This window comes from Canis lupus, chromosome 1, assembly GCF_003254725.2.
Source record: "Canis lupus dingo isolate Sandy chromosome 1, ASM325472v2, whole genome shotgun sequence".
In the NCBI taxonomy this organism is placed as follows: domain Eukaryota; kingdom Metazoa; phylum Chordata; class Mammalia; order Carnivora; family Canidae; genus Canis; species Canis lupus.
Window position 1 is genome coordinate 108,205,451 of NC_064243.1, and position 22,809 is coordinate 108,228,259.

The window sequence follows — 22,809 nt, forward strand, 5'->3', positions numbered from 1 at the left end:
GATGGTAAGAAATATGGAGAAAAATGGAGCAGAAAGTGGTTTAAGGTGTCTGGGAATAGGAGGAATCCACATTCTATGTAGGGGGAACGAGGGTCTACTCAGTACCAGGGTCTTGTCTAGGAGAAAAGCACTTCCAACACAGTGTAGGGTGAATGCCAAGGCCCTGAGGCAGGAATATAGCTGGCCTGTTGGAGAGGAATGGTGAGAGGCCATGTTGGCTGGAGAGGGGTAGGTGATAATGTATCAGAGTGGATGGGAGGTTAAACCATGTATGTTCTTAGAGGCCAGTCTGAGGACCTTGGAGGATTTTGAGCAGAGGAGTGACATAAACCAGATCACCCTTTAAAATCACCTCCTGTGCCAGCTCCATCCCATTCCATCCATACACCTGTTCATCTGCCCATCCCACTCACCCACTTATTCAACGTGGCATTTGCTGAGTCCCTGCTGTATGGCGGGCATTGTTCCAGGTGATGGAAATAGAGCAATGAAAAGGTACTTGACCTCAAGGAGCTTGTATTCTGGAGCCACACAATCCAATGGGATCTTCTGTGACGATGGAATGTTCTAGAACTGCATTGTCTGTTATGGTAGCCCCTGCCACATGTGGCTATTGAGTTTTAAATGTGGTGAGTGAGGCTGAGAAACTGAATTTTATTTTTTATTTTACTAAGTTAACATTCTATCGACAATGATTTTATGAATGATGTAAGTTATATTTAAATATAAGTCACCCTGTGTGGCTATAGACAGCACATGTTCATGCTATACATCTGGGATTATTCTAGGTCCTGGAGACAGGCCAGCAATAAGGTCTTTGCTTTCATATTCCAGTGGGAGGGGAGAAGAAAAAAAATAATCACATAAGAGCAGCTCAGGTTGGCATGAAACTGCAGAAGATAAAATGAGATGGTTAGCTACTCAGAGAACTAGGGGAGAGGCAAGGGTAGTTTGATTAGCTAGAATGGCCCAAAGGGCATTTCTTGTTTTTTCTGTTAGTGATCTCTACTCCCAACGTGGGGCTTGAACTCATCCCCTGAGATCAAGGCTGCTTACTCTACTGACTGAGCCAGCCTGGTGCCCCCAGAAAGCATGTGTTAATGATGGGCTGTCTCAGGTTGGGTTCCCCTCATGCCTCCTCTGTTGAAGTGTACAGGAAGTTTATCAAGAAGAGTGCTTAGGATTGATACCTGGAGAAGGAAGTGGGATGCAAGTTCATGTGTCTCAGCCCAACCTGCACAAGCTCCTGACTTGGCTCTTCTGACTTGTCTCCCAGGGGTTGAAATGGCTGCACCTTTACACCTGCCCTCATTCAGAGCTTGCATATGGGCTGCCCTGGAAAGGGCACAACCTTGAGCAAGGGAGGCCACTCTGCAGCTGCAGACATTCCTGATTTGGGGCTGACCACTGAAGGCTGCCTGCAGATGGCACGGCCGGAGCTGGGCAAGCCCTCTGCAGAATTGGGATCTGGGGGCATATCTCCATCTTCATTACTGGGTGACTCAGCAGACATTGTGAAGTGAGCAGGGAGGCTCAGGAAGGTAAGGGGAAGGGGATGCCATGCAAGTAGGACACAGAGGCTGGCGTCAGTGTGGTGGCTTCAGGAACAGGGCGGTGGCTAGAGCGTACTGAGTGAGGAGACAGAGGTAGAACGTGTGTGAGGGAAGGCTGGAGACAAGGGGGCACCTGTGAGATCTGGGGGCAGGAGAGCCAGGTTTCCTGTGGTGTGTTTGTGATTAAGGGAAGATCGAACATCTGGTTGTTCTTGAGCTACAGTGGAAAAGCTCTACCATGAGATCTTCCGGCTTCTCAAATGTCTATGCAACATCGTTTTAGACAATCAGACTGGTTGAGGCCGAATGGTTAAATCTATTCCTGATGTCTGCATGCAGTGTGGGACAGTGATAGCAGTTGCTCAGTGTTTTATGAAAGAGGAGGAGGGGGAGGAGCAGGGAGGAGAAGAGGGACAACAAAATGAGGATGCACCTGGGCTCACAGGGAAACAGATTCTGTAATTAATTAATGATGTCTGCCACAGGCATGGGGAGAGAATAGTCAATGTAGTCTTGCAATGAATTTTCTTCTTTTTAAAAAAAAATTTTTTAAGTCTTTATTTCAATTCCATTTAGTTAACATGTACTGTATTATTAGTTTCAGGGGTAGAATTTAGTGATTCATCAGTTGCATGTAATACCTAGTGCTCATTACATTAAGTGCAATGAATTTCCTACCCTCTGTTTAACTTACTAATTTATTTATTAATGATTTAACAAGTATCTACAAATGCTCCACCCAAATCTACAGTTTCCCAGAAAGAGATAGCAGGTTGCAGTTCCTTCCAAGGGCCCCTGGGCTAAGAATCTGACCTCCGCCTGTGAGACTCACCACTCAGTCACCAAGGCTTCCTTCACCATACATTCTGGTCCCTCACCTTATCTCATTCCAGAGAGCACAAAGAGCAGCCCTGGGGGTTAACTGTGGGCTCCTTTATTGGTGGTTATGCCACATATTCCCTCTGTTCTTCACAAAGGACCAAGTGATTAAGCAAAATGGCAGACAAGGTACTTCTAAAAGCAATTAAACTTGAAAGACTTGATGAAAATGATGAAGCAGGTTCTAGACTTAGTATGTCCGTCTTCCTCTGAAGATGTTTCTCCTCCCCTTGAAAATAGAATCAAAAGCCAGTATTCAGGTAATAGGTATGCAGTGACTCAAGATGTAATGTGGTTACAAAGTTCTATATTGGTTTTCAAGTCTGAGTCCTAAGGGAGGCAGCTGAGCCAAGGGCAGTTGGATACCCCTGCCCTTCACCTGGCTCATGGGGGTGGGAAGCCACTGAACCATGACCACTGTAATCTCGCTGTAATAGGCTTGGTGGAATAGAGATTTGCAGAAGATAGTTGTGCACTGGTGGACATAAATCAGAGGCAGAACACTAAAAATGTTCTTAATTCTAGCCATAGCCTGGGGATGACTTGTGGGTATTTTGGTTTTGGTTTTCTTTAGAGAGAGAGAGCATGCTCTTGTGTGAGATCATGACCTGAGATCATGACGTCAAGGGACGTTTAACCAACTGAGCTAGCTATCCAAGCACACCAGCTTGTGGGTGTTTTTTAATATCCACCTTGTTGAGATGGTACCCAGAGCCCCACAGCCCTATTGATGTCTCGTCTGTTCCAGGAAGATGATTTTCATGACTAATCCAAAATTCAGGAAGAGTCACTAATTTTGGTGTCACCCATAAGCCATATGCATTGTTAAGGGCAAACATTGCTAGAAACTCCAAAGTTGTCCGCACATCTGATGAAAGGGCTTCTGTTTGTGTTTAAATCCCAGAACCACTGAGTGATTAGGTCAGTAGACCCACGCAGGGAGTCTGGAGAGCTTCCACAGGCCTTAGAATACTAAAGCCAGAGGAAAGGACTAGAAGGGAGAATGAAGTTTGTCCTGTGGAGATAGCTGAGGACTTATTTGTGGAGGTGGGGGAGGGACCCTCATGATGAGGAGCAGAAGGGAACCCTACCTTTTTGTCCACTGGCTACTCAGTGACAGGGATAGTAGATCAATAACTTGGCACCATGGCCTCCGGGGACCAGACAAGTCCTGGTAATCTCCTTTCAAGCTCATTTTTTCTTCTCACACTCCAGTTTGAGAAATTCCATTTTCCTATCTTGCACACTCAAGGCCTCCTGGACCTAAACCTTGGCATGATACCTTTCTGGGTCTGAAAGAGTCCACCTCCTTCTCATTTGGGAAGCTGTCCCAGTCTCCCCCCACCCACCAACCTCCGCTTCACCTCATCTCTGGGACATGGAGCTCACCTTGCTGGGAATCTCAGCTAATCATGCTGGAAGGAACAGACGTCGCTTTCACACAGTATTGCCCTGGGTGTGTTATGCATCTCACCTTTGCATCAGCAATACACCCAGGTGTGGTCCCGGTCGTAGTTGTAAGAGGTTGCACACCACGTAAGGTTCTCTTTTGTTCCTTTGCCGATACAGTTATAATAATTCTTGTTTTTATAGCTGAATGGGAAGTGGCAGGGAAAGCCAGGAACCAAGGAGGAAATTCCTAGGAAGAAGAAGGGGATAGGATAGTAGTTACCCCTGTGTCTTTACACTGTGGTGAAGGCTTAGGCTTCAGAGCCCATCCTAAAATCAAAATTGGGTCCACATTGCCTGTGGGAGTTTTGTTTGGGCTTGCTCAGAAGTTCCCATTAGAGGAGAGAAATGCTGACCTAATCCTAAATGTCAGATTTTCTTCCTGGGGAAGCTAAATTAATTCCACTAATAGTAGAAGAAGGACTATGGGCTGTGTGAAAGCACAAGGGGTCCTGGCGGTGGGAGATAGAAGGACATTATGTCACCAAGGGAACCAGGGAGTGGAGTGGGAAGCACTGAGAGGACATATTACAGGGAGTCTTATCCACAGATCCTGGATGCGTGAATTCACCACTTGCTAAAATTTATTCGGAACCTGAGTCAGTACTGGTGGGGTTTTTGTGGTCATATGTGGACACACAGAGCCCATGTTCCTAACTGAAGCCCAGCAAGGCTGCATGCACCCTGCCTTCGCTGTGCAGCTTTCCTGCTGTAGACAAGTATTTAAAATGCCTAAGTGTAGTGCTGAAGAGCTGTCCAGAGTCCCTGAAGTGCAGGCAGGCTGGGATGTGCCCTATGGGGAAATATTATATTTACAGAAAAATGTTCTGTTTTCCTTCCTTGAGGGCTTCTTTCTTATCATCCACCAAATCTACGTTTGTTCTCCTTTGTTAACAAAATTATCCAAAACATGCAATAGGGGCAAAAGATTTCCACGTGACCTTTTCATGTCCTTCTAGAGCATTGTCTAAACAGTCCCTAAGGGTCACCTGATTGTCTAGCTCAGGGCCCTGAGATTTGGATTTCATATAATTTTTGTCACAAAATATGATTCTTCTTTGGACTTTTTAAAATCGGGATCCCTGGGTGGCGCAGTGGTTTAGCACCTGCCTTTGGCCCAGGGCGCGATCCTGGAGACCCGGGATCGAATCCCACGTCAGGCTCCCGGTACATGGAGCCTGCTTCTCCCTCTGCCTGTGTCTCTGCCTCTCTCTCTCTCTCTCTCTCTCTCTCACTGTGTGCCTATCATAAATAAATTTAAAAAAATTTAAAATCACTGAGTGGGGCACTTGATGAGATGAGCACTGGGTGATATGCTATATGTGGCAAATTGAACTCCAATAAAAAAAAAAACAATTCTTAGATTGGGGTCCAAAAGAAGTGGTCCAGGCGTGGCCCATAGGCAGGATGTGGTTTGCAGACCCCTACTCTAGGGAAATAGAACTTGGTCTGACTTACTATCTGCTGTTGGCTGGAACAAGTTCCCCAACTCTGAAACTTGTAGAAAACTGGTACATCATAACTAATTTTTGTTCAATAGAAATGCCAATAATTTCTGTCTGGTAGACAAGATAACAACAACAAAGGTTTGGGCAGCCCCAGTGGCACAGCGGTTTGGCGCTGCCTGCAGCCCAGGGTGTGGTCCTGGAGACCTGGGATCGAGTCCCATGTCGGGCTCCCTGCATGGAGCCTGCTTCTCTCTCTGCCTCTCTCTCTCTCTCTCTCTCTCTCTCTGTGGGTCTCTATGAATAAATAAAATCTTTAAAAACAACAACAACAAAGATTTGATTGCCCTTTAAATGTTAACAGATTTTGTGGCTAATTTAATAATCTTGCTTGTACTCAACATTCTTCTCTTCACTGACTTTGTGTATTTCTTATAATTTCCCCTGAATTGGCTTCACTATCCTTCTAGTTACCTTATTAATAGATTTTTTTTTCTTTAAGTAAGCTCCATGCCCACCCAGTATGGGGGCAGTGCGGTGCTTGATCTCACGACCCTAAGATTAAGACCTGAGATGAGATCAAGAGTTGGATGCTTAACTGAATGAGCCACCCAGGCACCCCAGATTTTTTTAAACCTTAGTATGTGCTTACTCTGTGTTTGTACAAGCAAGTGTTAGGTGTTTCACATTTTGAAAATCTTATATTGACCTCTTTCTTTTGGATCTCAAGCAGCCCATATTTTGCCCATCACACTGTTGCATTGTTTATGTTATTTGCTCATCAGATCCATGAGGGCAGGACTCTGCCTTACTCATCACCATATGCCCACTGCCCAACACAGTGTCTGGCACACAGTAGGGCTGGATTAGGTGTTTGCTGAGTAAATGAATGAAGGAATCCATCCATGTCCACCCAGTCCTCTTCCCCAGATTACTAGTATCAGCACAAAGGCTCCACTTCCCATCCTCATCCATGTTCTCTGTGGTTGGGCACCAGAGCTTGTTGTTTTCATCCTCCATGCATTCAAAGATCGTGCTATTTCTGAAGATGGAGGGGAAGATGCAGGGCTTGCTGAAAGAATTTCCCCCATACTCTGAAAATAATTATGGAAAGGTCACAAGGACAAGAAGAGACAACAAAAAGAGCTTCCATTTATCACACATGAACTAGGCACCATAACACTGAATGTGCCCAATCAAGTTCCTTGTGATGCTATTAAGTCCGCTTTGCATATAAGTGAGAACCCAAATCATTCATGACCACACGGTTTACGGTCTCCCTGAACAAAGGCTTTTGTGTTCCACAGGCTTTATCAATAGAGTTATCGTGAGATTTAAGGATAAGGTTGATAGTGTTAAGGACCCAAGTGATGGACGTCTAGTGGAAAGATAAAATCAAGGTTTTCTATGGGATTAAGATTTTTTCAGTGCTAAGGGAAGAACATAATTAAGACTTTGTATGGGAATAAGTATGCCCATGGATAGGTGCCTTGCTTGAATCTTCATCTCGAGGGAAGCAACAGTACTTAGTGAGGAAGCATGGGCATTAGAGCCATATGAACTTGACTTAATTTTACTGGGACCATTTTCTGAATAGAGAAAAAAAAAGCATCTCATAGAACTTCCATGGAAAGATTCAATGAGAGATTATATATAGAGGTCCTGGATTATAGTCTAATACAGAGAGAGCTCTAGAATGAATGAAGGTCATTAAGAAGTGAAGAGTATGCATAGAATTAAGATGAAATGTACGTAGGGTCTAGCACTGGGTGAATCTGCTTATTGGCAACTGCAATACTTGAAAGCCAGTGTCGGGACTACACCCCATGGTTTTGGTTCTTGGGACAACCAGATTTTTGGTGCTGATGTTGGAGACTCAGGGGAACATGGCTCCAGGTCATTCCTGCCTCCTGTAGTTATCCTAATGTACTCTTTAAGAAGACACTTCATTTCTAGAAGTATTCCTCCCATTGCTCTGCTCAACCCTGTGTCACCATGATCACCTCAGGAGATGTGTTGCTGTCCCCCCCACTCCCCACCAAATACTCCATCCCTGCTCCAGTGCCTCACCATTGGTTTCACAGTATTTCCACTGCTGATTCTCATCAAAGCTGGAGGTGACTGAGCACCACAGCCTTCTGAGGAAGCTGCCCTCCGTGATGCAGCTGTTATGGGACTTTCCTCGAAAGATGAAGGGGAAGATGCATCGTGGGTAATCTGTATGGAAAGGAGCCCATGAGTGGTTTGACTTTCTCCAGCCATTGATGGGACAGTCATTTAATCATTCATCCATCCATCCATCCATCCATCCATCCATCCATTAGCCACCAAAGTACAGAACAAGTATCAAGTCTTGTGAAGAGATTTTATTCATTCATTTCATCAAGTATTTCATAAAGAAAGCCTCCTCCTGTACTTTTAACCTCAAAGCTTCCCCAACAGAGTCCCCAATCTCAACTCTGGCACCCCACCTGCTGAACAAACAAACATACTTCACCATGTCTTAAAAACGAATCTCTTAGGGTCAGCAAAAGACCTGTAGGAATAGGTCACAACAAAGAATTTTGATGGTTTATGATCAACAGATGAAGTCAAGACCTTGACATAAAAGGAATGTTGCCATTACTGAAAAAAATGTCAAATATCAGAGAAGTCAAATACAGTAAAATTATCATCTAGGTGCTTGTGCCTTCTTGCAACTTTCATAGATGGATTGAATTTCCCACCACAAATGTTAATACAGCAAATATAATTTCAGACATTATGTTTACAGTGGGTGGATTTATTTTAAGTGAGAAAATCAGGGTCATTTGGAGATGATGAAGGGGCTTAATAGACGAAGGGACAAGGGAAGGCTTCCTTGAGCAGGTTGTATTTGAGAAGAGGCTCTCACAATGTGGAGAAGCCAGCCATGCAAAAATTGGGGGGAACTGAAGTACAGGCAGAGAGAATAATAGTGTGAAGACTTCAAATATAGGAAGGAGTTCAGAACATTCAAGAAACATGACAACCAGTGTAGCTGGAGCTCAGCTGTCAAGGAAGAGAATGGGAGATAATGAGGACAGAAAGGGCAAGGTCCTGTAGAGCTTTGCAGACCAAGGTGAGAGGATCTTCCCCTCCTTCTTTTGCTTTCTCTTCCTCCCCCTCGTCCTTCTTCCCTTTCTCCTTCCTATTGAGTAGTAGGAGTTCTTTTGGATATTTCAGATATTAACCCCTTATCAGATATATGATTTGCAAATATTTTCTCCCATTCCATGGTTGCCTTTTCATTTTATTGATGGTTTCTTTTGCTATACAGCAGCTTTGTAGTTTGATGTAGTTCCACTTGTTTATTTTTGCTTTTGTTGCCTTTGATTTTGGGGTCAGATAAAAAAAAATCATTGCCAACCCTGCTTATGGTTTCACATTTTATTTTCAAGTCTTCAATCATTTCAAGTTGACTTTGTGTAGAGCGTAAAATATAGATTTTGTTTTATTCTTTTGCATGTGGCTGTCCAGTTTTTCCACCACTTATTGAAGACACTGTCCTTTCCCTCGTTGCATGTTCTTGGCTCCTTTGTCATAAATTAATTGACCATATATGCATGGACTTATTTCTGGGCTCTCAAGTCTGTTCCATTGATCCGTGTGTCCATTTTTATGCCAATACCATACTGTTTTTACTACTATAGCTTTGCAATATAGTCTGAAATCAGGAAATGTGGTGCCTCCTCCTTTGCATTGGCTTCTCTGGGGGTCAGGATATTTTTCTAAGTGTGCAGGTGAGCCACAGAGGTATTCAGGTCCCACTTGAGCAGGGGAGTAGCATTGCCTGACTTCACATTCCAAAAAGACTTCTTTGACTGAGGTGTGGGGAATTGGCTGGAGGAAGGTGGGGGGGGGGGGTTTGGTTTGAGGAGACCTGTTAGCAAATTTTGGCAAGCAGAGGTGATGATGATTCAGAGAAGGATGGAGGCAGTGAAGCAGCTTCTTTCCAGAAGCTAAAACTAGGATCTATTTTGACAGCAAAATTAAGTCTGGTTTATGGATTACACATGGGATGGGAGGTAAGGGATTAGGGATGATTCTGTTTTTCTGATTTACACAGCGGTGGCACCTTGTCCTTATTTGAAGAAACCTACAAATGAGCAGGAAAGCCTCTGCACAGAGTATATATTTCTAGTGATATGAATATCATAAGCTAAGATGTCTAGTGATTGCCATGGAAACCTGTTTCGGATTCCACTATTCCACTTATGAGGTGAAGCATCCTGCAAGGCATTACTTGGGAATGCCCCTGGAAAACCACTTCCCCACCACTGTGGGGCAAGGCTAAGATGTTAAAGCTGTTCACAGGTAGTGAGTAACCCACCAGTATGGGCCCAAAGAACATTACTTGCCTCAAGAGCCAGAGCTGAGAGAGGAGATGCAAAAGGCAAACCTTCATCTGTACAAGAGCCTTCATTGATATGGCTGAAAGAGGTTTAATTAAATGCAGGTTGTTGAATATCTTGGCCTTGACTGTATCTAGTATATGACTTTTGGCAAAGTTTTGTCCCCTTTTGTATATCTTATGCTTGTTCTGGGACCTCTTTTCCAGAATTATTTTTATTATTTTTATTATTTTATTTTATTATTATTTTTTTTTAGATTTTATTTATTTGTTCATGAGAGACACACACAGAGAGAGGCAGAGACAGGCAGAGGGAGAAGCAGGCTCCATGCGGGGAGCCTGAGTGGGACTCAATCCCTGGTCTCCAGGATCAGGCCCTGGGCTGAAGGCAGCACTAAACTGCTGAGCCACCCGGGCTGTCCCCCACCCAAGAGTTTTTTAAAAATCTGTTTCTAATTTTCAGATTCAGTTTCAACCAGTTGATCTTGATTTGCATCTTTTGAACTAGAGGAATATTTTCAACCAGGGGTAGCATTGCTTCCAGGTTTGGTTTCATTTTTTCAATGGAACAGGGCTTCTTTGTAGTAATTTTTGGCTCTTATTTGCTTGGAGGTACAAGCCTCTGGCCACTTTTTAATATCTTTTAGGTGAGTTATGATCATGCATGCTTATTGCTTTATTATCAATTTGTCTCATTTTATTTCTGTCTTATATTGCAGTTATGGAATTATGTTGATTTATCTTGAAATTATGAATTTAGGATAGGTAATGTTCTTTATACATTTTATTTCAGGATAGAAAAAGGAATGTTTTATTTACTATCAAAGGGAGCATTTGATCTAAGAGAGTCAAGAGCAGTGGTATGAGGGAGAAGTAAATCCTGCATATTCAAAAGCCAGCTACTACTAGGAACAATTAAAATGTCCAACAATAAAATATTAGTTAAAACAAACAAAACGCCTTTTATCCTGTGCACAAAAGATCAAAATCATACAATTACAAAGATGTCTTGGGTTTTGAGAATAAAGTAAACAGAGTCTTTCAAATCTCCTCTCTATTATACTTTGTTTCTGCCTTTCCTTATTAATTTAAAAAATCAAAAAAGAGACAAAGAATACAGTGGTTCAGAGAGCACCATTTTCAACACTATCATTGTTAACATTATTACCCTGTACTAGCATCCAGTGTTTTGCCTTCCGGGAGGATTTTTTTTCTAAAGATTTTATTTATTTATTCACGAGAGACACACACACACAGAGAGAGAGAGAGGAGAGAGAGAGAGAGAGAGGCGGAGACACAGACAGAGAGCAAAGCAGGCTCCATGCAGGGAGCCGGACGTGGGACTCGATTCCCTGTCTCCAGGATCACACCCTGGGCTGAAGGCGGCGCTAAACCACTGAGCCACCCGGGCTGCCCCGGGAGCATTTTTTATGCACACACACGTATATCATAACTCATCTTCAAAAATATGATTATATTATACAAATCCACATGTTCTTTTTTGCAATCCATCATTTGAAGAGGACTGCTGAGGGGACAGTGTGGCGCCACTCACCGTCTGCCATGCAGAATTTCCACTGCCCATTATAAACAGCTCTGGTTGCACACCAAGGAGAGAAGCTATTGGTTTTGATGCAAGAGAAGTAAGAAGACCCCTTGTAGACGAAGGGAAATACACATGAATCTTTCTGATCTAGAAGACAGAGAGACAAAATATTGTGACAGGGCTTTGTCACAATGAGTGTGCCAAGGATGAGTCTTGGTTTTATTCCCTGGGGGGGTTTGAAGGCAACACGTGGAGCTTTAGCATCCAAATGTCTCATGACATATAAGGGCATGTCCAGTTTATACTGACACCAAAGTACAGGGAAGGAGTCTCATAAACCATAAAAACAACCAGGATGAAGTTTTCCTCCAGACCATCGGAGTACCATCAATGTTACACAAAATGCATTTGGTAAAGGTCACAAGATCACATTAGGTAATGGAAGAGACACACAGTCAAATAATTCTGAAAAATGATTTTGTTTTTCAATGCTCTTTTCAATCTTTCTGATTACACAAGAGAGAAAGCTTCACTTTAATGCTAGTATTTCTCTACCATGTCTCTAATTCTTAATAATCTCCCTTTTTAACAACAAACAAACAACAACAACCAAAAAAAGAGGGCACAATTCAGGCTCAAAGGCTTTTTGGGACAATAGCATCTAGTAGAATATAATAATGGGATTTTGTTTTCATAGTATTTATTTTTGTTTGCAATTTCTATTTATGGCAAGGAGTAGCATTTTTACAGATTACAGAGCTGATGTTAACTATTCTTTAAAATAGGATGTTAAAAAAAATAGGATGTTAAAGTGAAGAAAAGTGATCACGTTTAAAGAAGAAGGCTAAGTAAATGATAGTGCTGGTGGTATGAAGATGTGGCAAATATTGAGGGCGTGGTACCTGGATGAGTAAAATTGGAAAAATGCAACCCTTGGCCTTTGTATTCCTCGGTAAGAAGACAGGGACTTTGTCTTTGACACAGTGCATCCTCAGAAACTAGAATAGTGACTCGCTCATAGTAGATGCTTAAGAAAGAATTGAAAGAATGAAGAAATAATTTCAGAAAATACCACATGAAAAAAAGCTAAATGAGTTTCTTTAATGAAGAATTCATCAGAAGGGTCAATACTCAAATGAGAATTGAATTAGCAAGAGGTGTTTGGAGTATATTGAATAATCCTTCCTCCTCACTCCCTGATACCTCTGGAGACTAATGGTCCCTGAAACACATCTTATGAAATTCTCTTCTAGCTCAAATTTTTCACATCATGCAGAAGGAAGTAAGGAACCATGTAAGATAAAGCATCATTTCAACTTAATACTTTTTTTCTTTTTTAGCAGAACTAGAATGAGAACTAGAATTTTTTATCTACTGGTTGAGGATCACAGCTTTTCTCTCTGCCTTCATCCTGTCATTCCCTCTTTTCCTCCCTTCCTTCCTCCCTCAAAGATATAATGAAGGCTTACTATGACTAAGACATTCTGATAGGTTATTTATGTGCATGCATGTACGTGTGGTCCTCATGGTCCAAACCTAGGCAAAGCTTCCATGGATTCACTAAACCTATCTTCTTTTTCTTTCTGGGCTCCTAGCTAGAACCCATTTTTTGGCCTCTTTTATAGTTAGGTGGGACCACATGACTCTTTACAACTCATGGAATGTGGGTGGAAATGATGTCCACCATTTCCTTGCTCAGAAAAGTCCCAAGCAAACCTCTATGCTCCTTTCTTCCTCTGCCAGCTGGACACAGCAGTGGTTCTCGATGGAGAAGGGGACATTAGATAATGTTTGGGGACATTTTGGTTGTTACAGCTAGGAGAGGAGGGAGCTAGTACCTGTACCACTGGTATCTACTGGGCAGAGGCCAGAGATGTTTCTAAACATCTTACCACACACAGATTCCAGAACAAAGTCATCTGGCCTCAAATGTCAATAGTGCCCAGGTTGAGAAAGTTAGGTAAAAGGACCCTGCAGAGAATAATGAAGCCCTAGTGGATGTTGGAGCCACAATACAGAAGCGTACTATATCTCTGAATCACAATGAAAGAGGCATCCCACCAAACAGCCACACTGAAGTGCTAGATGAGTTTGACAAGAACTCTGTTGAATTGAACCACTGACATTTGCGGATAGTTAATCTGTTACCAATACAGACGAATAAGACATCCTCTCTATCTTCAGTCTGGCAGCCCCGTCTCTTCTGGATCAGATTCTTACCCTGTATGATCTGACAGAGGCCATCATAAGGGTGAGTGAGGGATGTGCTAAGAGAGGGTGGAAAAGGCAGACCTCCATTTTTGAGCTTCGCCAATGGGTTGATGAAAGTAGAGGTCCTTAGGTCACAGTGCATTGTCCACCTCTAGGTCTCAGAACTTTTAAATCTTGGTTTTGTAAAGTTGAGACCAGTTAATATCTGGAAAGTGCTTAGAAGAGGACCTGGGACATGACTGCTACACCATCATTACCATCACAGTCATCATTGTCATCAGTGATTCTCAGTCATGGACACCACCAGTATGTATGATGCTGGTGGTGAGGGGAGGGCAGGCAGATGCTCCTGGGACACAGGATTAAGATTATCCTTGGGAGTTGTTAGTAAGGATCAACACATAATAGATACTATTAGCCATCTGCAAAGTAATTCAGCAGATGGTCTAATCTTCTTAAATGAGTTAAAATCCTCCATAATCTGGGCCCTGCTGAACCTCTCTGTTCTCACTGCCTGATTAACATTTCCTCGACCTTCCTCCACGTTCTTTCTTGTCTTTGGCATTTGGCTCATGCCCTTCATCCTGCTCTTTTCTTTATTCCTAGCTTTATTCCCTGTTACTCATCTATATAACTTGGTTCAATGTGGATCAACACTCTTCTCCACTCTCTTGGGCTCCCTGCTCAGCAGGGAGCCTGCTTCTCCCTCTCCCTCTGCCCCTCCCTGCTGCTCCCTCTCCCTCTGCTCCTTCCCCTGCTTATGTTCTCTTGCTTGTTTGCTCACTCTCTCAAATAAATAAATAAAATATTTTTTTTAAAAAAGAATATAGTTACCTGTTTATGTATCTATCACTCTCATTTGCTGTAAGCTCTCTGAGTATAAGGCATGAATTTCATTTATTGCTAGCTATGTTTCTGGCCCATTGCACCCTGCCTGGCATTTGGGAATCATTTGATAAATGTGTATGGGATAAATTAGTTCATAAATATGTGCAGAGAAGACTTAGGGATGCCAAGTTTCGCCACCGGAATATGGGTGTGGTCTCAGGAAGGTATGACCAGAATGAGACAATAACTGGGAAAGCTGGCATTGTTCCCTGTCTAAATAAACTATGAGTTTTTAGCCTTTGGGGGACTTCTCTATTCTTATGAGAAGCTAGACCTTCTCTCTAGGAAAATACTCATACCTCCCTGTGGCAGAGACTGCTGTGTGTTCAAAACCAGCTTCATCTTCCTTCCTACTGCTAAAAACTACATTTCCCAGACTCCCTTGTATTAAGTATCCTGTGAGTTCTGGCCAGTGGAAATGGGAGAAAGTGACAGAAATCACTTCCTGGCCAAACAAACCTCTCCTCCAAGATCATCAGACTCTGGATCCTTGTCTATCAGCTTCAAGCATAGAATCCACAGGGCATCCTGAAGCCCTAGGGGATGGTGAAGACCCACGGTGGAAGGTGATGGATCCCTGCTGACCAGATGCACCCTCATTGGACTTTATAGAAATAAAATGCTTTGTGTTAAGCTGCTGAAAGTTTGTAATTTGTCTGTTTCAATATCTATTCTCAATACTCTGATAAATACACACCTTCTTTTATACTAATCCAGGGCTTCGTGAACTCATGCTTTCCCAGTGAACTCAGGTTAGGAATCTCTGGAATAAAGAATGTTATCAGTGAAAAAGGACTTTGTGGAATAAAAGGGCATGAAAACAGGAATGTTTCTTGAGGGTTTATCAGGCAGAAAAGGAGTTTAGTTGTAGAGAATAGTTTCAACATAGCTTGAATGAACTACATATAATCAAGGTCTCTCTTTGTTCTGCTTCTGTGCTTACCATAAGATCTTTGGGTGGTTGATTTAGATTTCTAGATATATGAAGAGTATAGCCTCACACCCACTAGAATGGCTACTTTAAAAAAAAAGCAGAAAACAACAAGTGTTGGCAAAGATGTAGAGAAATTGGAACTCTTGCACTGTTGATGGAATACAAAATGGTGCGGCTGCTTTGGAAAATAGTATGGCAGTTCCTCAAAAAATTAAACATAAAATTACCATATGACTCAACAATTCCCCCTCTGGGTATATCTCTACAAGAATTGAAAGTGGATTCTCAAAGAAGTATTTGTTACACCCTATGTTTATAGCAACATTATTCACAATAACCAAAAGGTAGAAACAATCTAAGTCCATCAGTGGATGAATGGATAAACAAAATGTGGTTTGTACATGTGTGTATCACACACACAGTGGAATATTATTCAGCCCTAAAGGGGAAATCTGACAGCTGCTACAACATGGATGAATCTTGAGGACATTATGCTAAGTGACATAAGCCCGTCAGAAAAAGACAAGTACTGTTTGGTTCCACTTTCATGAGGTATCTAGAGCAGTCAAATTCATAGATACAGAAAGCAGAATGATGGTTGTCAGGGATTGGAGGGAGGGAGAAATCCAAGTTGTTTAATGGGTACAGAGTTCTTTTAGTTTTGCAAGCTGGAAAGAGTGCTGGCTATTGGTTATACAACAACATGAATGTGCTTCTACTGAATTGTACACTTCAAAATGGTTAAGATGGTACATTTTATCTTCTGGGCATTTTACCACAATCTAAGAAAAATTGTGGAGGGTCTAAGTTGGAGTCTGATGACACAATCCGTTGGAATCATAGAGGCCTCCCTCCTTTTTTTGAGAGAGAGAGAGAGAGAGAGAGAGATTGAGCACGTGAGTGGTGGGAGAGGGGCAAAGAGAGAGGGGGAGAATGGCTCAGAGCCCAACTTGGGGCTCGATCTCATGGACCTGAGTCAAAATCCAGAGTCAGATGTGTAACTGACTGAGCCACCCAGACACCCCTAGAGCTCCCCTTTTAATGAACATAACTGCACATCCCTACCATGTTCCTGAGCATCATGAAAGGTGCTTGTGTCAATTACAGCAGCCACCTGCTTATCCATGGTCTGACTTTCCATGTTTTCAGCTATCCGTAGTCAAGACAGTCCAAAATCAGATGATTCTCTATCTCCTCCCTACTTGAATCCAGGAATCTTTACTTTGGCCCTTTCATTCTTTCTGGCTTCCAAATCCTCCCCAAAATTTTCCAGTATACTCACTTCCACTTGTCTCATAGAAGTAGAGGAGGAAAGTTGTCCATCCCAACAGATAACTGGACCATGGGTTCATCTCAACTGGCCTCTTATTTCTGCATTGAAGGAGGACAAAAACATTTTTTAAAAGATTTTATTTATTTATTTATTTATTTATTTATTTATTTATTTATTTATTTAAGAAAGAGTGTGTGTGTACACACAAGCACGAAGGAGGGGCAGAAGGAGAGGGAGAAACAGACTCCCTGCTGAGCAGGGAACCTGATTTGCGGCTCTACCCCAGTACCCCAAGATCATGACCTGAGCTAAAGGCAGATGCTCAACTGTCACCCAATGCCCCAGGAAGACAAAAATTTTGCTCCTGTGGGTCCCTTCTTTCACTAACTCCCAGGTTTGGTGTCATGCATGCTGCTTTACTTTCTATCCCCAGAGGGCAGTGAAGAATAATTTACTCTTACAGGGAAGAAAAAATACATACACTGTCATTATGGAGTGGACAGTGTAACGGGAAGGAGAGATGTAGGAATTTGTTGAGCACTTACTGCATTTCAGGCTACACATTCAACACACATTATGCTACTTGGTTCTCACAAATGAAATGATAGCTATTTTAATCGCATTTCACAGATGAGGAAGCTGAGGTTCAGAGAAGCTAAGTGATCTGAGTTGATTACACAACGAGAAAATGACAGAATTCTAACCCACATAAGTGGCTCCAAGGGCTCTACTCATCATGGGGATCTTAAGCATAGCCTTAAACCCTCCTCATGGATAACACCCATCTCTGGCTGGATATTAAAGTACTTTAATAGGGCAGCCCGGGTGGCTCGGCGGTTTAGCACTGCCTTTGGCCCAGGGTGTGATCCTGGAGAACCGGGATCGAGTCCCACATCGGGCTTCCTGCATGGAGCCTGCTTCTCTCTCTGCCTGTGTCTCTGCCTCTCCACCCCCCCTCTCATGAATAAATAAATAAAATCTTTAAAAATAAAAAATAAAGTACTTTAATAATCAGCATTTACCATCCTCACTAGCCATAATTTCTACTAGCTCTATTTGCCTCTGTACCATTTCCTTAATGACACATAGATGTGCCATTCTCTGTAGAAACAACCCAGGATTGGAATTGGTGGTCTGGTTTTGTCTTGAGGCTCAGCTACTATCACCACTTCTATTGCTGGCTATGTTTTTGAGCACCTACCATATGCCACTTTCTAACAACCTGATGAGCAGGCATGATCAGCTATGTTTTACAGAAGATTGAGACCAAGATTTGGGAGATTAAGTAACTTATCCAAGCACCGCAGGTGGTAAGTGACAGATCTCGGGTTCAACTGCAGTCCTGTCTACATCAGTGTCAGAGTCCTCAAACTCCATAAACCACTTCCCCTCCATGGGCCTGTGTTCCCTCACCTGCAGAGTGTAGGTTAATAACTCCTGCCTCTGGAGGAGGCAATCAGGGTCCAGGCAGCTCCTGCTGTGAAAGTGTCTTTCCATTGTAAATTGTTACTTGTGTTTATGATTAATTAAAGCAAAGATCAGGGTAGCTCAGAGGAGACATCAGATGGCACCAATTCTTAGCAACAAATCTAGATGGTGGATTGGGGTAAAAAATATCCCAAGGCCATTGATTCAGGTCTTCAAACAGGTAGGTGACGCCATTGAGCACTTGGGTCTGAGAACACATCCTTTTACTTGGCTTTCCTGCTACCTATTGGAGCATTTTCTGATTTTTTTTTTTTGTGTTATTTTTAACCACAGCACCATGCCCCAAACTTACTTTGCCTGAGTGATGTCTCATTCACAGCCTACCTGCTCATGACTAACTCTCCCTGGTGGTTCAGACACTGTAGTTGGATGATGTACCTTTGATTGTGGAGGATTAGCAGGTCCTGGTTGAAATCCTAACTCTACCATTTACCACCTGGGTAACCTTTGGAAATTGCTTAAATTCTCCAAGCCTTAGTTTTATCATCTAAAAAAATGGGGATACTGGGACGCCTGGGTGGCTGTCAGTTAAGCATCTGCCTTTGGCTCAGATCACGAACACTAGGGTCCCTGGATTGAGCCCCATGTCAGGCTCCTGGCTCAGGGGGAAGTCTACCCCTTTCCCTGCTCCTGCTTTCTCACTGTCTCTCTCAAATAAATAAATAAAATATTTTTTAAAAATGGGGTTACTAATCTTACCTATCATTTAGGGTTGTTAATGGTGATTAAATGAGATCAGTAAAAAATAACAGGTAATACTCATTGAGTGTTATACACTATTCTAAATTCATTATGATCTTGGTAGTAACCCAAAGCAGGGGCACTAGTATTACTTCCATTGCATATTTGGGGAAGTTGAGGCCCAGAAAGCTAAAGTATCTTGCTTAGGATCACAAACCTCATAAGTGATGGGGGTCCTACCTGAACTCTGACAACCTAATTCCAAAAACTGGGATCTTAGCTGCTGTGTGACACTGTCTTCAGGCTTATCATGGGATCTAATATGTGCTAAGCACCCCAAAAATGGCAGCCAAAATCACTGTTCGTACCAGACCTCTCCAGGCAAACTTTACTTCTGAGTGTCAAGGTTGTATTTTCAACTGCCTTCCCAGTATAGCCATCTATACTTGAGATGCCCCTCAAACGCCTCCGATTCCAAGATTCAGCTCCTGATATAAAACCCCAAATACACACACACACACACACACATACACACACCACGACTTGATTTAATTGTACTATGTTCTCTATGGTCTGAATGTTTGTGACTCCCCCAAGTTCATATGTTGGAATACCAACTCCCAAAGTTTTGGCAGTAGAAGGTAGGAGTGATGAGGTCATGAGGATGAAGCCTCATGAGTGGGATTAATACTCTTATAAAAGATCCCCCTTGGGGCACCTAGGTGGTTCAGTGGTTGAACATCTGCCTTTGGCTTAGGTAGTGATCCAGGGGCCCTGGGCCCGAGTCCCGCATTTGGCTCGCCACAGGGAACCTGCTTCTCCCTCCCAAGAGTAAAGCTTTCTCCTCCCTCATGTCCCATCAGTCATCAAATCCCATGACTTCTACTTCCTGAATGGCTCTTAAACTCAGCATCTTCTGTCTCTCCTGCTCCTGCAAAGTCAGGCTTTCCTCTTCCCTCTCCCAAATGGTTGTCATTCCCTCATGGATCCTGGACTCTAGGCTCTTCCCTGTCCTGTCTGTAGGGCTGCTGATGGGGCCTCCCTTGGGGCTTGCTTTTTTTCTTTTTTTCTTTTTTTAAGATTTTATTTATTTATTTGATATAGAAAACCAGAGAGCACAAATGGGGGGAGCAGCAGAGGGAGCAGGAGAAGCATGCTCCCTGCCAAGCAGTGTGCCCAACTCAGGTCTCAATCCTGGGACCCTGGGACCATGACCTGAGCCAAAGGCAGACACTTAATGACTGAGCCACCCTTGATGCTTGCTTTTAAGTATTCATTCAGGAACAGATATTTACTGATATTTACTGAACCTGTGATATGTGGGCTGCAGGGCTAAGGGATGAGAGACAGCAGCGTGTGAGACAGGCCCGGCCCCTGCCTTCCTGGGGTTGGCCATCTTCAAAGGAGCCAGACTAGAAGGGAATAAACCAGAGACAAGCATATAACTCTTGCTCATGATCATGGCAAAGATGAAGGACAGAGGCTTCAGTAAGGAATAACTGGGGCAAGGTGACTTCTGGTTAGGAGGCCAAGGGAGGCTCTTCCGAGAAAATGACATAGAAACAGACCTGCAGGAAGAGTGGGATATAGACATGAGGGGAGTCAGGGTCATGGGGGCTCAGCTGGGCAGAAGAGGCAGAATGTGAGAAAGAGTTAGGTATATTTAAAGAACAACTGAACCTGATGTGTCTGGGGCTGGAGCAGGGAGGAGTGAGGCCTGAGAGATGTTTGGTGAGGTGGATGGGGCTAGACCCTGCAGAGCCTTCTTTAGATTCTAAATGAAAATGGAAGCCACTGGAGAGATTAAAGAGGGGGCAAGGGGCATCCATCAATTCACAATTCTCCATCACTTCTATAATACAACCCACCGTCCATACCTAGCCTTCCCCTAAAAGCTCATTCCTTATCGCTCTTGTTCTCCCTTGATCCACCCCATTTACACCAGGCCTTTCACTGCTTCCAGCACAGACCAAGCTTCCTTACACCTCAGGGCCTTTGCGCTTTCTCTTTTCTCCACCTGGATGCTTCCCCCCAGGTATCTGCATGACTTGCTTCTTTGTACCATAAAGGATGTTGTACAAATACAAGGAGTTGATACGGACTGACGCTCTGGAATGTTAATGAGCCTACTTGGATCAAGACATGGATATTAATAGAAAATATTTGGAGGTGGTTCAAGACAATGATTGAACTGTAAAGTGATCTTTAAGATCCAGATCTTTAAGAGCCAGACACCCACGTCTGGAACATTCAGGTTAGGACCTAGTTATTCCTTGCGCACTGGCACATTCAAATGCTGTGGAGGACCCTTTGTTCTGGGCCATGGGGTAGTTGGAGCTGGCATCTTGCCATTGTCACCATATTATTAGCTGGTGGGATCTCTGAGAAGTGAGAATGAGCAACTAAGGGCAACTATGAGATTCTCCATTTAAATTTTTTTACCACGGCTGTGTATGACTTTCACAATTAAAAACAATAATTTTGCGGGGGATCCCTGGGTGGCGCAGCGGTTTGGCGCCTGCCTTTGGCCCAGGGCGCGATCCTGGAGACCTCGGATCGAATCCCACATCGGGCTCCCGGTGCATGGAGCCTGCTTCTCCCTCTGCCTATGTCTCTGCCTCTCTCTCTTTCTCTCTCTGTGACTATCATAAATAAAATAAAAATTAAAAAAAAATTAAAAACAATAATTTTGCATATGCAATCCATATGTATATATAATGTGTAAATATTACAGATGTGTTTGTATACACATATTCACACATTCATCCATCTTTCCTTCCATCCTTTCATCCACCCATCATCCCTCTTTCCATCCATCATCCATCCATCCATTCTTCTACCATTCATTTTTTTATTCATCTATCTAATAAGTATTCCAGAAGGCTACCATCTATATAGAACTGTGGCAACTACCAAGAGGAACTGAACGTGATTTCTGACCTCAACAGAAATGAGACATGGGCACCAATATCTATCACCCAACATGGAACAGCCACACCAGGTAGTATAAAGGTGCTGAGAGTGTCACCAGGAGGCAGCCTAACCCACCGCCTCAGCTTGCTCATTCTCTTGAGTCAAAAATGTTACAGTGGAGCCATGAGAAGACAATGACACCCAACCAACCAGGATTCAAAGACCCACTCTCCCATTTATCTATTGGGTGACCTTAGGAAGATCATTTGACCTCTCTGATCTCTGGTTTTCAAGTTCTCATCTGTGGAGATTACAATCCAACTATGGAAGCTATTGTGGGAATTATAGGAGCTCATGGGCGTAAAATCATGGGACTTTTAGTGTGGCTTCAAAATACTGAGTCCTTCTGCTCCTTGGCAGCAGATGATGATTCCATGTGTGAAACAAAACCTCAGTGTGAGACCCCGTCACACACACACACGCACACGCACACGCACATGCACACATATGCATACACACATGCACCTCTTCTATTATGCATTCAGGCAGCCTTTGGAGGGAGCAGTGTCAAAACTTCAGGAAGATGTTTGAATCTCCGCTTTCTCCTTCATGAAACAGGGAGAGTGAGCCTTACCTTAGAGGGATAGTGCAAAGATTCATGTGACCATGTAGATAGTAGTTGACTACCAGGAACTTAATGGGCAATTTGTCCAGGCTAGTTCTCTTTTCTTCCATCTCTTTTCCCCAAACTTGGGGTACAGGTAGCCTTCCGTAGCTTTACATAGCTCAGACAGTCTGGCTTCACCCACCCCTTCGAGTTTCTTAACAGAGAAGGGAATCTGCCCCCACGCCCCCCTTCCCCACTTTCTCTGGCCTTCCTTTCCCAGAGCTCCAGAGCACTGTCCAGCATGGCGGCCACCAGCCACTTGTGGGCTCTTGAGCACTTGAAATGTGGCGAGTTTTCATTGCCCCATGTTGTAAGCATAAAAAACTTACTGGGCTCTGAAGAAGTATGAAAAGGAAAAGAATATAAATATCTCATTAAATTTTTTGGTGTTGATCAGACATTAAATGATAATATTTGGGATATCATGGTTCAACAAAATATATTGTTATCTTACTTTTAAAAAAATGTAGCTACTGCAAAACTTACAGTGATATTTATAGCTCATGTTAT

General features: G+C 43.1%; 1 protein-coding gene and 1 long non-coding RNA gene across 8 annotated transcripts in view; one reads left to right on the plus strand and one right to left on the minus strand.

Moving 5' to 3' along the window:
• LOC125754950 (uncharacterized) lies at positions 1-2,536 on the plus strand. Its single transcript, XR_007410137.1, has 2 exons — positions 1-708; positions 1,277-2,536. It is a non-coding gene; the product is annotated as an uncharacterized LOC125754950 (long non-coding RNA).
• ELSPBP1 (epididymal sperm binding protein 1) overlaps positions 2,472-22,809 on the minus strand; it is a 27,422-nt gene continuing 7,084 nt past the window's right edge. For 2 of the 7 annotated variants that reach the window (XM_025424471.3, XM_025424473.3), the window contains exons 2-8: positions 16,560-16,648; positions 15,041-15,106; positions 11,254-11,391; positions 7,397-7,543; positions 6,262-6,420; positions 3,907-4,071; positions 2,472-2,661 (exon numbers count right to left, since the gene is read on the minus strand). In XM_025424471.3, coding sequence (XP_025280256.1) covers positions 3,914-4,071; positions 6,262-6,420; positions 7,397-7,543; positions 11,254-11,391; positions 15,041-15,106; positions 16,560-16,648 — 757 coding nt within the window. In that variant the 3' untranslated portion in view covers positions 2,472-2,661; positions 3,907-3,913. Of the gene's footprint in view, positions 2,662-3,821; positions 4,072-6,261; positions 6,421-7,396; positions 7,544-11,253; positions 11,392-15,040; positions 15,107-16,559; positions 16,649-22,809 lie in introns of all 7 variants that reach the window. The other 5 variants (XM_025424474.3, XM_025424475.3, XR_003127005.3 and 2 more) reach the window with 4 other exon arrangements.